At 49.5% G+C, this 15,557-nt stretch overlaps 1 protein-coding gene across 21 annotated transcripts in view; it reads left to right on the top strand.

Annotated features, from left to right (window-relative positions):
* The window catches only part of LOC105831139 (sorbin and SH3 domain-containing protein 1), a 79,470-nt gene that overhangs the window by 47,212 nt on the left and 16,701 nt on the right, over positions 1-15,557 (top strand). For 12 of the 21 annotated variants that reach the window (XM_012671061.3, XM_012671059.3, XM_012671065.3 and 9 more), the window contains 13 exons: positions 1,155-1,354; positions 1,641-1,806; positions 1,901-2,002; positions 2,288-2,427; positions 2,616-2,688; positions 2,907-2,942; positions 4,135-4,279; positions 4,510-4,615; positions 5,297-5,326; positions 6,386-6,418; positions 7,387-7,491; positions 9,044-9,096; positions 9,175-9,344. In XM_012671061.3, the coding sequence (XP_012526515.2) occupies positions 1,155-1,354; positions 1,641-1,806; positions 1,901-2,002; positions 2,288-2,427; positions 2,616-2,688; positions 2,907-2,942; positions 4,135-4,279; positions 4,510-4,615; positions 5,297-5,326; positions 6,386-6,418; positions 7,387-7,491; positions 9,044-9,096; positions 9,175-9,344 (1,359 nt within the window). Of the gene's footprint in view, positions 1-1,154; positions 1,355-1,640; positions 1,807-1,900; positions 2,003-2,287; positions 2,428-2,615; positions 2,689-2,906; positions 2,943-4,134; positions 4,280-4,509; positions 4,616-5,296; positions 5,327-6,385; positions 6,419-7,386; positions 7,492-8,132; positions 8,216-9,043; positions 9,097-9,174; positions 9,345-15,557 lie in introns of those variants that run through there. The other 9 variants (XM_012671064.3, XM_012671063.3, XM_012671060.3 and 6 more) reach the window with 8 other exon arrangements.

Raw genomic sequence — 15,557 nt, 5'->3', positions numbered from 1 at the left:
GAACACGATTTTCCCTGATTCCCCGATATCCCGAATTTTCCGCCGATTTGACGTTATCGCGTGAAACGTGCGTCTCGCCAGTGCGTGTCGTGCGCAGTACACGCGCCGCTCCAGAAAACGTGGCATTGTGTTCGTGGGCCGGTCTCTCGGCCAATTGCAATTACGCGTATCTTACAGTGCTTAACCGCCGCCCACGCGGCGCTTCTAATTTTACCCGCGTCCCAAATGAACCACCACCCCGTGATTTCCTGTTGCCGCGCGACCGCGAAAGATACGCGGCTCTGCAAATTGGCCGAGAGGTTCAATTCCGACGCGGGCATGTGTGCCCGCGACTGACTCATCGCCGCTCGTCGGCGACGACGATGTATCTTTATCGCGCTTGTTGTCGCCCTCCCCATCTGTGACATTCGAGCGGAGTCACCCGTCAATAGCCTCGAGCGTCGATGTCGTCGGCACTGGTTGCGACACACCGTTCGTTCTTATTTGGATCGCGGTAACGAGTTAATAAATCCTTTGTTAAGCGGTCGTTAAAAGCGAAATCGCTCCGAACGTTAGGAACGGCTGTAAAAATGTGCATGGTAAAAATACTCTCTTTTTTTTCACAGTTTTATTTCTTTCCGGACTGCCTGCGAATATACGTGGTACGGACCGTTGTAAACGTTGCAGAAGATTTAATAGATTGTTGGCGTCGAAAAAAAACATCGTTTTAATAATGGGCGATGACGTAGCAAAATGTAGTAACCGAGAAAAAGATGATCTCCCTTATGTAATATGCTGCCGCGTGCCAAGATTAGCGTCGCGTCCGTATACATTTCATACGTTAACTTTAGCGGCAATTTACCAAATCCGCGTGGCGCAACTGTTGCGGGAGCAAACACCTTTTGGCGAGTTCCTTCCCTTATTGGCAATCTTCCTCGATTAGCTCCAATAATCCCGAAAGTTACTAATATAATTACGTGATAAATTTAAAAATAAATGAAGCTAGATCCATTTATGGAAAGTGATCGATCGACCTGATCTCCTTTTCGTGTAAAACTATTGCTAGTCTGCCTGCCGATAACAATCACATTTGTGCCTGAGTGTTGGATTAACAAAGGCCTCTCGTGGACACGCGGTGTCGATTACGTTCTCAAGAGCGAATTTTCCGTTGCCAGGCGTTTGGTCGCCAGGACAAACGCCAGTTGGGAAGGCACCGAGTCCCGAGCGTACCAAAGTACCCCAGAAGAACGAGCCGATCCCGCCGGTTTGGACCCCCGCCAGCGCCGGCGCGAGCCCCATCGCCGAGAGGAAGGAATTTCGTCCCGTGCCGTTCGAGAGTCCTGTGCTGAGCCGGAAGAGGCAGCCAAAGGAAGAGGTACGTCGGCCTCATTACGAGACGCCAACTATTTGTCCGATATAAAAAGTACTGAACTGGCGATTGATTAAGTTAACTTTGGCTCGCGAACTTGAAACAAAATCTATTCCGGACAATCTCCTTGGTGATCGCAGTAATGAATAATCCTTTTGCAAAGATAAGAACAGAAGCTGGTCTGTACGCGCGGTCAAAACGCCCTTTGTTCAGAACTGTTTCCAACTGTTTCTTGCACAAACGTTTGTGCAAAGTTCAAGGATACGCACTCTTATTTGAAATTCTGTTCAAGAAGGTGCCTCCGCCTTGGGAAGGCGAAGACGGGAGGAAGGAGAGCGGGATCTCGCGAATCGTCAATTCCCACTCGGCGCCCACCCAGGGGCTGAACGCGCTCGCGTCCACGCCGCGATTGCCACGTGCCCAGAATCCGACCATCACGCTGCTGCAGAAAGCGCGAGGTCAGCAGCCATAATTCATAAGAGACTCTCCGCTCGTCGGGGACAGGAATTGCAATTTTGTCCAACTAAATCGACGTTTGCGATTTCGTTATAGAGGGTCAGTTGCCGAAAGGTGCGGCTTACTTGGACGAGAGCGTATCCGCCAATAATCGACCGTTGAGCGACGAGAGACCGCTGATCTCTCCGGGGGAGATAAGTAAGTATCGATAGGTTGTAAGTTAAGCAAAACGAATGTTATACATATAATATGATGAATATCCTCTACCGGAAGAATTTTTATATTGAGAGAGCCGCCAAATTTATACGTAGACCGATTTTCGAAAGTCCATATCTGTTCCTTTTCATCACTAACGCCCGCTAACTAGCTGTGTCTAATTACGTACGTGTCAACCTATTCTCTGACTGCGTACGCGAGTGCTAAATGATCTTTTGTGCCGATGAGGTCTCCGAATAATCGAGTTTTTGAAATTGAATCGTTCAGTCTACACGCTGAAGAAAGAATACGAGAGTGAGCCGGAAACGGAGGCTGAACCGCCGAAGAAGATGGCCGATCTGGGCCCTCGAAAGTTCGAGGGGATCGGCCCGGTGACTAAGGAGGGTATCCCTCTCGTGTTGAGATCGGTAGGTCGCTTAATTATTAAATAAATGGAAAGTATCGACGAGAACACTTGACGAACACAGCCGTGTAGGGAGAAAATTATTTATATCGCAATTTTTTAATTATCGCGTTATAAACGAGTGATTGTGTGTGCTTAAGTCGCGGCGTGCGATGCACTTATCTCAGTACTCTCTCGATAAATTACTTTTAGGAAGTCAAGGAAAGCAATCAAGCGAAATGGTACAAGAAAATGTACGACTCGCTGCACCGCGCGGACAGAAACGGTAAGTTTTGTAATTACGGGCGGTTATTAGATAGAGGCTCCACCGCGAGAGATACAAACAATCGTTCGCACATTTTCGTTACGTACAGTGTCAACTAATGTTGTCGTCAATTGCGGAATAAGTAATGAATTTAACATTTAATTTCGTACGCGCGTTTGGAATAGTATCAGTCGACGAACGGGCACTTGTCGCATAATTCCATGATTTTGCTTTTCCAGATGACTACGTAACCATAAAATACAAAACAAGAAGAGGTGAATATGCAACTTGCGCGCATGACTGCTGCGGTGGTCGAATTGCGACATTTGCTACTAATATTACGCCGTGCGTGGGTGCGCTGCGTAATGCAGCCGCTCTAGCTGCGATTTGTGTAACAACAGCGTAACTAATAACCTGTAAAATATAGTGGGATGGAGAGATGATCTCCGATCGCGTGGGGAAAACGCAATGTTGCGGCAGGCTGCTATTTTCTTCCGTAGATCGCGGCAGCTGATGTAATGGCCTTCTGCGTAACGCAAAGATAACAATTGTCGCTGTACATATACTCGCCGTTTTTGTTTTTTTTTTAACAGCTGAGCTAGTCGAGCGTGAAAAAAAGAACACGTAATAAACAATTTGCGACAGACACATAAACGACTATCTTGCGCCTTGTCTTACCTAACAACATCCGACTGGTAAATTAACACTTGTTTCTCCCCTCCTTCCTCCCGGCAGGACATGTTCTCTCATCGTAGATTAACATCGTGGTTGATTCGATTAATCGTTACCCTTAATGTGTGTTTTAACTTATGAGAGATTGCGTGGTTCACGTAGACGTCCTAGAATTGTGGACGTCTTACAATTTGGAGAATTCTGACGGGGAAATACGAGCTCTCGTCGAATATATCAAGCCAAGTCGGAACAACTTCTCGAGTTGGCGTGAGTTCTTCGCTGTCGCGAGGAAACTTCTTGAGTTGATTTGAAGTTCTCACGTCCGATCTTCCGTCGAGTCGTCCCGTCTTTAGATTGTTTCATCGCGCCAAGTCGATCTACCCGCGGTAAAAATTTAATTCAAACCCCCGTTTACTCCGGGAAGATCGATTAAAATTTAATTACGAACTGAGATGTATTTAATTGTGAACCGAGATTACATCTTAATCTCACCGCCATCTAGATCTCTCGCTCTCGATGATTAATTCTCAAATAATGTTTATACTAACGTTACGTAACACGGTATACGTGTATGTGTGTATGCGTGTGCATAAATATGTATCTGTGTGTTTGCGTAACGTTATATTTCTATTATAACGTAGGAACTAAACCATAGGTAAACACCGAATTGTTTGAACTGTTAATTGAACGTTATTTGGTTACTGGTAGATTCTTTTTTGCTGGAAACTAAACGGAAGTCCGAGGAGGAGCCGATATTGCAAACAAAATGCGAAAAACGAAACACTCTTGTTTCAGGAGGCAGATATGGATACGGAAGTAGCAGCGGATATTTGAGCGAACCGGAACCGCGCGCATACTCGGATCGATCCGTCACTTTCGATAGCCGCCGACGGCTGCGCAACAAAGAAAATGACTTCACCACGGCGACTATGCCCAGAAAGTAAGCGAGAGAACTCGGAAACTTTCCCGCCTGTTTTTTTCCTTTTCCCGACAGCTCAGGATGCTTCGGATCGTTTAAGTTTCCTCCGCGTGTGTCCTACTTATGCCGATTTTCATTTTTCAATCAAGTTTTAGTGTCAAACGAAATAGATCGTTTCTCTCTGAGAAACTGGAATCTAAAGTTCATGACTGCTTATCGATAACGGAGCAATAATTTACATTCCGCTTTAGGAATGGGGGGCTGAAATACTCGGCGGAGATTTACAAGAATCAGCCCGGCCGCATCGAGGACTATGAACCAGGACGCTCGTCGATCGCCGAGAAGGAAGCCAAAGAGGTACGGCGACTTTTACCGTACTTAACTCGAGATGTAGACATACCTGCCAGTAATAAAAATTTAAGCGCACTTTCCCATAACATCGAAAGATGATTCGGTCATGCGACACCGTGTAGAAATTATTGTTTAGCTCGTCCGAAGAGTAACGATTGACGGGACAATCGAATCTCCTAACGACGGAAACATTCATCGCACCGGCAGCTAACTGCATTAAGTAATTTTAATTAAGTGTAATATGTGAAAAAACGTAAAAAAAAAATATATATATATGTATTTATATAATGCGCTCGATGTAGAGTTCTATCTTGGACGTAAATGAAGAACGCAGAGTTTAGTTGGCCACGGTTGATACTATAACGTTGGGGTGCACCCCGTTTTGAACGCGAGCTTAAGATTGGCCATCCATTCCCCCAGTCGAAGTGCCATATATCGTTGCACATTGCGAAATTGATCGAACGTGCAGTAGTATATCACTTGGTATCGCGCGATATCGAGCCATATTTCGTGTCGGGCGCGGTAGTAGAAATTCGCGTAGACGTCTCTTCTTCCCTCCCCTTCCCTTTTTTCTATTTTCTTATCGCAATCGAATACGACGCGACCGCGATTTCACGCGAAAGATTCCCAAGATTACCAAAGAACACACACCTGGAACATGATCGTTTGAAATGGCTTTGCTTCTAGCCAACTTACGACGCGCGGACGAGAAGGAAGGTAATCACGTCAATCGAAATCACGTGTACAATAAAACGAGTTGCTTTTTGCCGGCCAACTTATTCGTTTCCTCCGTTTTATTGAGAGCTTTTCTGTTTGGCGATCACGAGTTAATTGATTGCGAGCTCTTGCTCCCTGTCGCCGCCCTCGTGGTGGCGTTATTGCGTTTCTTTAACTTATACACGTACACACAGCGCAGACACAGTTCTCAGTGTACACCAAGCACGCACGTGTATTCAGAGCGCGCAGAGTCCCTCGAGAGAGAAAGAGAGAGAAAGAGCTACTGCTAAAAATAATGGAGATTACGTACATAAATTTTTATTATCCCTCGAGTGGAGAGAATCGCATCCTTCGGGGTACGCTGCAGCTCCACGTAGTACAACAACCCCGTTGATTTTCACACTGCTTTTGTAGCGCTGCTTGTAGTTGATCCTACGTTTAAATACCACGCCAATTTCCATTTAAAAGCTAGATACGAGACGTATCTATTAAAATTTTCTGTGTAATTACACTCAAAAGAGAAGTGTGTAATTTGAAACGTTGGAAATGTTTTATGTTTCCGTTTTTAAATGTTTAAAAGCGTTTTGGTTTTAAACGATGTTTAGATTTGAAATGTTAAAATGTTTAAAGTTGAAATAACAGCTTTTTTTAACAGCTTTAGACGTTTTAGAATTTTAAATTAAACATTTTAAATTAAACGTTTAAAATTAAAACATTTTTTAAGTAAAAAACGGGGAGACAGAAGTATTAATATCTCAAAATTAAACTTCCGTTTTGAGTATATAGTAATTTAATAATTATATTCAATTAAAAATGTGTAATTATGAACTTAATCGCGTAATTGATAATTTATTTTAAAGAAACTCCGTTATATGGCTTCCTACTTTGGCATGTTCATTTACCGCTTGATCATTTAACGTCTTCTGCTGTTTTAGATGGAAAATGACGAGGATATTTGGATATTGTTCGAATTCCCCTTTTTTATTTGAATCTAAATGTTTCAGTAACCCTTTCTAGATAGCGCATAGTATAACACTGTATTTAATTCTGTGATTCTAGTGGTGGGACGAGGTCATGGACATATTTGACGGGGTACGCCATTTTTATATTAATGCATAGTTAAATAAGAATTTTCTCCGTCTCACTATTCCTTCTGTTCTCTCCTTGTTCTATCTATTGGTACTTTTCTTCTCTTCCGCGTAGATGGTAGGGCTCAATTAAAATTAACATTTTCCATTACTTCGGAATTAACCTGGTAGCTCATCGCCTTGAGGGATCTTTTAGAATTATCATGTTACCACATAAATCTTCTTTTCCTTTTCTCGTAGAACTTTGTCGTAAAATCGGAATTACGAATAAGAAGACTTTGTCGCGCTCTCTGTAATAGAATGAATTTTTCAACTGCGCCAGCGAACGATCGCGCAGTCGGTCTTAACGCGATTATTACGTCTCAAGATGTATATTTCCGACGCGGTATACGTCGTTTGTTAGCAGAGAACCAGCGGCTGGCGATTTTTTCCTCGTGCGACTTAACGTCAAACGTGATAACTAACGGCGGCTTATCGCGTTCCGATAATCGATGTCCTTGCACCCGGCCGTGCACACCGGGCGCATGCAATCCTCCTACCTCATGAGGGATTTCCCCGAGATTACTTGAAGTACCATAGATCTTTCGATAATGATAACTAAATTGGAGGATTTACTTTTTTACGGAGAAACATTAACCGGTCGCAAAGAATTTGCATATCGCGATGCACACGCGCGTTGCGTATACATATACGGTGATCCTTGTGCTAACTCGTGCACGATATGTCATTTTTACCGACTTGCATCTAATGTCTCCCGTCTTGAAACCCCGTCCTGCGAATCGCTGGATCGTCCGGGTGCGCTCGGGACGATCGTGACACCGATCGTATGTATAGTATACGTGTGTCGATGTTTTGCGTGTCGTGCCCGCTCGTATGCCATCCTGCACCGCTACCCATCCCCTTCCGATGATGACGACGACAACGATGACGCCGACGACAACGACGACGACGACGACAACCCACGGGTAACAGTGGCTGAACGAAAACGGACGTCCTCAGCACACTAGGATGGGGCCTCTGAGCGGTGGCGTCCGGCAGTCCCGCGTCCTCAGCCTCTCCTATCGGCCGGAGGACAGTGTAAGGATACCGGCGATCAGCAGCACGAAAAGTTCCGAATTCCTTGGCGGCATCAGGCGGGCGCGTCCAGTGGCATCGGAAGGCACGGCCGATCGGTCGGTCGATCTATCCTGTAGATCTACGCGTATACATACGCGGTCCAAAACCCCGGTCCAGGACCGGTCCAAGTCGTCCTTAATCTCGTCGGTTGAGTCTACCGATCGGTCGAGCGATCGTCCAACTACCGCCGGTGACGATACCGGGGACGGTCGCATCATCCGACCTCTGGAACGCGCCCCTGCTGCCGCCGCCGCCGCCGTTACCGCCGATTCCTGCTATTGGCACAACGCCGGCATGATGGACGGAAGATCCAAGAGCTTCGTGTTGCCGGATCGTTGCCCGACACGCCGATCGCATCCGGTCGGAATCGAGCGACCGGCGGTATCGCCGCTTCCGGCCGTCGCCGCGATTGTGCCGAGCTCGGTTAGGCAACAGTAGCATCCAGCAGCAGCAGCAGTATCGTCATCAGCATCATGGCCACCATCATCATCATCATCATCATCATCACGAGCATCATCATCATCAACATCGTCATCATCAACAACCCCATCATCAAGAGCAAGAACAGCAGCGGCCGCCGCTCTCTTCTTCTTCTACTTCTTCTTCTTTTTCCAGTACCGATCATATCATGCTACCATCATCACCGACAACACCCTCCGTTATCACCACGCAAGCCGTTTCACGGGTTAGAACGGCTGCCACATCGCCGACAAGTAGAGTGCACGATGACGTTGTCCTCTATCTGTCTATATCTTTGTCTATCTCTCTATTTGGCTGTCGAGTCGTCTCTCTCCCTCACTTTCTTCTTTGCGCTTCTGTCATGATTCTGCATCTCACTCTTTCTTCTTGTTACGCTTGTTTTACACATCTCTATTTGTATCATTACACAACACTCTACGTGTCAAGAAGTTAGATCCGCGTTTTTTTTTTAGCGCTTTCTACACACGTTGCAAAAACACTGAAAAATCATTCTTTTCAATACACCACTCGATGCGGCATGAGCAAAGTTACAAAGGCGAATAACCGATCTTCACGAACAGCACCAGTTACTTTTTAGTCTTATATAAACTGATGGTTTGTTAATGACGTTATTTTTCCATGACGTACAAGAACGTTCGTATCTTATATATCGTACAATACATTTTGCATCACAAGCGACTATTGTCGTCTACTTGTCGATCTCCTCGTATCTTGATCATCCACGTACTTGTTACCTCCCCCCTCCCTGTGCATTATGTCTCATTAGTTTAATCCTGTTGCTTCCCTTTTCATCCTGGCTTAACATTACATGACTGCGGCATGATCTGCTCGATGTTCTGCTCGATGCGATTGCTGATCTCGATTGAAGAACCGCTCGCTGTCGGATCTCGAGTAATCGTGTTACTCGCGCTGCGTGCGACGTTTTATTATACCGAGTAGCGTATACGTAGCATGTTTTTGTGTAGACAATAATTGGCGATTGAGGAGCGACTTAAAGAATGGCAACGGTAACGGAGTTTCCCCTCTTTTTTAGCCTTTCGATCAGCGCAGCAACGCACGCGCCGCGGCCAAGCCGTACATAACTCAGTAAGTAATCCACATAATGAATCGAGCTGTCATTCGACGGCGTTTCTGTCTCTCACCGCGCATTTCTCGTTTGCGAAGTGCTCTCAAGGAGTCAGGCTACGAGAGCGACTCGACGCTGGTGTTCCGCCGACGAGAAGACATCAGTCCTCTCAGTGTACTGGAGCAAAGACTAGCGTACAAAACGGTGCAGAGCGGTGGCGACGTACCCCTCCATGGGCTTCGCAAGCCAGCCCCGGAACGTCCGAAGGGTGAGTCGCTTCGATCCTCGTGCTATTTTTTTTTTACGTTTTTTGATCTTCCTTTCGTTCCTTACTTTTTTCATTTTGATATGCTACAATTCAGCACGCTGATCAATATCGGCCGTGTAACCCGAGTTTACTTTTGGCATGCGGGTGTATGTTTTTTTAAGATTGCTTGCAATGTGTGCGTTTTTTTAAATTAATTATCATTGTATGTTTTGTCAATTACACGCATGCGTCCCGAAACTTCGAGTGATGAGAAAAAGAATTTTGAATGATTGAATTAGTTTGTGATTTTGCAGTTAGAGGAATTCTATTACTAAATCTATAATTATTATAAATTATTTATAATAATGGCAAAAAGGGCACATCCTCGATGTTTCGCAAGACTGAATGCAACGACGAGAGTCGAAACGACTTTTTCTCTAAAAAAAAAAAAAAAAGAAAAGTTTTAATTCTCACAGCGCTGATCTGTACTGAAAAGCGCGCGGCATGACGTGTGAGTAGTGCTCTGTTTGAAGCACACAGCTTTGATACGTACATTGAATTTTCTCTGTATGTGTAATCTCCCGTGGGCGGTTGCATCAACGTCACTTAATACTAATCGCGATTAATTAGGCTTAGGAGGAGAGAGGCTGCCGTGGGACACAACGGAGTCTGTCCAAGTTCGTGCGACAGCGCGAATCATTGTGATACTTGGTCGATAAACTTACCTCGGCGACTCGACTCGCCGGTATCGATTAATTAATCAATCAACGACACGTCGGCCTCTCCGTCAGCCTAAAACTTTTCCATCCCCGCCGATATCGCCACGTCGGTCTTGGCCGAGGCTGCGATCTAGACGGGGACAGGTAATCGATAATTAGACAGAATTAGTCAACCGGTAGCGTGTTGATGCAACCTGACCTCGGGTGATCTCCACCTGAATTTAAATATGGCACAGCTCTTCTCTCGATATAGTCTGTCGATATTGGTGCGCGAGTCGGTCCTTCCGAAAAGCTCCTTTTTTTTTTTTGCAATCCTTCTTTTACATAAGCGCACCGCCAGCCGCAGTAACATCACGATGAGGAGCCGTGAACTCTCTCTCTCTCGCATCGGCACGCAGTCGCGCGGCGCTTCGCCGGCGCGCGTCCACCACCAGCTTAGCCTTGAGCGGGACAACCTTTAGACGACTGATCTTTGGGTGGCAGGGTGTTGTAAAAGTGAAGGGCCTTCGACGGCACGTCGAGAAACGCTGGACCAAATGCCGAAACTTTGTTTCCACAGACGACTCGGAGATCGAGTATTTCCCGATCTCGCCGACTCTGACGAGGATCCGCGTGCATCGTAGAAGCGCCTCGTGCACGTCGACGATCACATTCTCGTCCACGAAGACAACGGCACTGTCGGCAGCGCGGCACGAGTGGTCGATACTCTCCTCGATCGACTCAAGATCGCCGTCGTCGCCGCCGCCGCCGCCGCCGCCGGTCATGAGAGCACCTCCTCGCAGCCTCTCGCCCTCCGGTAGAGCTCTCCCGCAAGCTATGTCGGCGCCGAGACCTCCCTCCCCACCCCGAAGAAAGTCCTCACGTCATAGCAGAACCTTGAAATTGTATTCGGAGAATACGCGATTGATCGATAACTCGTACACCGCGTATTCGAAACCCAGGCACGAACAGTGCTTCGCGCATGCCGACAGCGTGTCGAGCATCAGATCGCTTAGAGAAAGATTCTGCAGCAACCTCGAGCGACAGCGGCGAAATCGCGAGCAGTTTCACAGCGCGATCGTGCGCACGTCTTCCAGCAGCCCGATCGCCTCGAGGACCGCCAGGGTGTCCACTTTGTTCTCCAATACCTTTAGTAGCAAGAGAAGATCAGACCCCTGCTTGTCGGAGACCCAGTTCATCGAGACGAGGAAATTAAATCAGCCATCGAGCGGTGCGAGAGGTCACGTTTGTTCGTCGACGTCGCCGGCGTTAAGGGGTATTCGTGAATCTCCGGCGAAGGTTGACAAACTCGCGGCAGTGAAGGTGCCATCGAAACACGTGGGTTCCGTTATTAGTAAAGTAATACAAAAGTCCCCTGAGAGAATTGCAACAAAACCAGAGCCTCTCTCGTCTGCGAGAAGAGAGAAGCTTCGCTTGACGAAGAGAGAGCAAGAACAATCCTGCAGGAGGCTGAGCAGATCACAGGAACTCTCCTCTCCGGTAGAGGTCAAGAAAGCGCTGCAAAAGCAGAGAGAGACAAAGGACGTGCAGACCAGAGTACTTCCGTCAGGCACCGTAGTGAAGAGCTCAACGGTTCCGTATAGTTCGCCGGCGAGTAAACAAAAGCGTCCGGTGGATAAGTCTCTCAAAGTCGTAGTGACGGTTTCACCCAAGGGGCAGGAATTATTACGAAAGACGCCGGAGCAGCTCACGCCGGCGAGAAGAACGTCCAGCGTCGTTCAGTTGAAACCTTCCACTAAAGGTACTTTGTCACAGATCGCTAAAACAGAGCCAAAGAGAACGAAGATCGTCGCGAAGCCGCCGGAGAAGCTGGTTGTCAGTAAAGAATCTCTGCGCTCGGTGTCCTCGTCCTGTTCCGAGGTGGGAAGCAGCGAGGCGAATAGGAGGAAGCGACCTCGCGAGAAGCCGCACACGATCGTCAAGGCTCCGGTGAGGAAGCCGGAGACGATACGCGTAACTGTGAACGGTGACAGAAAAAGGATAGACGCGAAGAGAAAGTCGCGGAGAGACAAGAACGAAGAAACGGACGAAAGTAAGACGTTGAACGGGTGGCGAGAGATGGCCGAGAAGGATGGGATCAAGTTGCTGAGGCGGAGAGTCGAGAAGACAGTGACAGTGACGAGCGTCGAGCAGGATCCTAGAACCACCTCGTTAACCATGGATGGAATCAAGAGGCATCAGGAGGCGACGCGCACAGATACCTTCTTCCAGAATCTCTTTCTGCGGAATCAACCGTCGTTCGCGCAACCTCACGAAGACAAAAAGTCCCTCGTCGGCGAGCGCGCAAAAATGTTTCAGGATGTTGCGAGGGAAAGCTTCAGGTCGGAGCCGTCCCTGAAGTCTTTAAGCGTATACCTGGCGCACAAGCGGCCGGTCTCGAACTCCAAGTTTAAAAATTGGGAGCGTGACAGCGTCGTCTCGTCCAGAAGTTCGAGCCCGTACGGGGTCTGCTGGCCCGGCCGGTCGATTCTCCAGAAGGTCGGCAAATTCGACAGCCTGCTGGGCATCGACGAGTTCGGCTCGTCCACCACGTTGCGCGCTCGTAGCCCGGAATCTGTGTCGCGGGAACACGTGAAGGAGCGAAGTCTAAGCGAACCGCCATTGAAAACCCTGCCAGAGTCGAGAGAGTCCTCACCGAGATCCTCTTCGCCGTCTCCGGTAAGATCGCAGGCGCCTCGGCGAATTCACATCTCCAAGCAAGAAGACTCGGAGACGCCGCGGACGATTACGAAGAAAGCGAGAGCCAGAAGCGCCGGCGAGGCGGAGGACGCCAAGAGACTAGGTTCGAATCTGTCCCTGACGAGGAGCACTGGTTCACTGTCGTCGATGGATCGCGAGGATTATCAGCAATACATACTTGAATTGCTGCATCACAGGCGCAAATCAAAACGGTACAATGATCTCCGCGACTTTTACGCGAGTCTCAGCAGAATGGGCCAGTTGGAACGTACGTTCTCCTCCGGAGATTTACGACCACGGCTGAAAAACGAAGAAATCATCGATTACGATCGCTGGAAACGAATCAGATCCAAGGAGAAGGCGGAACAGGAGCTGAAGGCGCTCTATGGAAAGCTGAAGAGTGTCCAGCGCGACAAGGACTTTGTTTTCAGCGTGAAAGACGTTGATAAATTCAGATGGCATGGCGATTGCGGCTTACGCTGCAAGGAACGCTCCGTGGAGGACATCTTGCAGTATTTTCGGAGACTTCAGAGCGAGGAAAGCGATCTAGAATCCTCTAAGAAAAGAATTATTTTACAGAAGGACACTTATAAACCTCTCTGGCGCGGCAATTCGGTGGTGAACGTCGCGACCACAATGCAGAAGAAAGCAAACACCAGTTTTCGAGATACCGGCAGATTCATGGTAGATTATCATCCGTCCTTGCAGAGGAGTCTCGGCGGCAGCAAGAAATTTTGGAGCAGTCTGTCCATTGAGCAGGTGACCAATCTGAAGAAGCAGTTGAACGAGATTTACGGTAGCGACAATTCTCAGAGACGACCAAACGGAAACGCTGACGTCGTCGATGCACCCCGTGAAAGTGGCAAACAACAGCGATCGGTTCAGCAGGATTACGTCGCTAAGGATGAGACTTTAATGAGCTACGAGATTATCGTGCCACCCGAAGGCGATTCCAAGGACCATCCTCAAGATGAATCGAAGACTCTTCACGTACGATGCCATTCGATGACAGCGACAAACGAATCGACAATGTTGAAGGAACAGAGCGACGTGGAGGGTACCCTGAAGAAGAGCGATTCGACTGGTCGTTTGAAGGGCCTCGAGAGATCCGAGTCGGTGAGATCGGTCCCGCCGTCAATGTCAGAGTTAGAGAAGAAGAGGCTGTCATTGACCCTTGGCAAGGAAGTACTGGACAGGATGACGCGAGAAAGACTGTCCGCACCTCTGGCGCCTCGCGAGACTCGCGGTAGCATCGCCGCCGCCTTGGCGGCCACGAAGACCCCGGCGAGACCGTCCGCGAAGAGCATCGCCGTCAAGATGCCGCCCGACACGCCTAGCGTAGCCAGTACTTCGCCCAGAACCTGTTACTCCCTCGAAGCGCCGTACGTCGAAGGAACGACCAAATCCAAGGACAAAAGCGACTTCCTGCTCGTGCTGACGCCCGACAACGAGAGCGCCAGCGACAAGCAACGCGTGGAGACGGTTCTCGAAGAGTGGTCGAAGAAACCACCCCTGCTGGCCGTGACGGTGCCGGCCGAGAAAGCGAAAGCGAGCAGCAGCGGCAAGCTCGCCTCGGGCAGCGACGGGGACAGTATGACGGAGAGCTCGGAGACCTCGGTGAGGACGGTGATCCAACGAGGCAACGGACCCGAGACCGAGGACGTGTCGCGGAAGATCGAGTTCTTCGAGAACGTGGACAAGAGGAGGGACCAGGAGAGGGAAATAACGGTACCGACGGCGACGGCAACAACGACGACGATTACCACGTGGACATTTCGCGGCAGGAAGAAGCTGCCGTCGTCGCAGAGCTTCGCCGACCTGAAGGAGCTCTTCGGCGAGACCGAGTCAGCCAAGTACGGTTCACTGGGTGACGCCGGCAGGCTCGATCGGTCGCGATCGGCGTCGCCACGGGAACGGAAGATCGACGTCAGCTACCCGTCGACGCTACCGGAAGCGATGGGCACGCGACAGCAACGACAGTCGTTCCGCTCTTGTTCACGGGAGCGTGAACACGACGCTGCGAGGCCGCGCAGCGTCAGTCCGTATCACGCGACCACGCGATCGAACTCGTCCTGCAGCGTGGACAGCGGCGGCGGCGGCGGTCGGCCGTGCAGTTTGTCCCCGGATCCCGAGAGGTACTGGCGCGATTACCTAAAGCTGGTGCGGAACGGCACGGTGCGTAGATTGCGCGCGAGGTTTGAGAGCGCCGAGGACCTGCCGCGACGCGTCAGGATAGCGGTCGCACCGAAGCGCTTTCGCAGCGATCCGGAATTGGCGCGGAGTCTGCTGAAGAAGGTGAGCGAGGACGAGCGCGGCAGCGGCGCCTTGAAGCCGCACGAGCACGTCGACGTGGCGTGGCTGCGCAGGAGATTCGAGACGACGAGGAGAGGACGACCGCGGATAGGTAAAAGGGGTGAGTCGCCGCCAATCCCGCGGGTGCCGCTGCGCCGAGAGAACCTCTCGATGCCGCACATCGACGTCATCAGCAAGACGGCCGAACTGAAGGAGCCCCAGGCCACCAGCACCGTCACCAACCACGTGACCAGACAAGCGGAGACCAAGGAGCTCGAGGCGAAGAGGCCGGTTTGTAGAATGCGGAAGAGATTCGAGTCACCGGACGCAGCTGGTGGTGGCCGCCGGACTTCCATCATGGGCGAGATGTTCACGTCGGCTCCGGACGTGCGCGAGCTTCGCGACATCGCGCCCTACCTGGCCGGGAAGTGGGTGGCGCACCGGTACCCGAATCGTCGCGACAACATGCGCTCGTTGTCGTCGCCGGCCGATCTCAGGATCCATCGGGACACCTCGAAGACACGTTCCTCCTCGTCGGTCGACA

This window comes from Monomorium pharaonis, chromosome 11 (assembly GCF_013373865.1).
Source record: "Monomorium pharaonis isolate MP-MQ-018 chromosome 11, ASM1337386v2, whole genome shotgun sequence".
Lineage (NCBI taxonomy): Eukaryota > Metazoa > Arthropoda > Insecta > Hymenoptera > Formicidae > Monomorium > Monomorium pharaonis.
The sequence above is the reverse complement of the archived record's forward strand: the minus strand, read 5'-3'. Positions and strand labels throughout refer to the sequence as shown.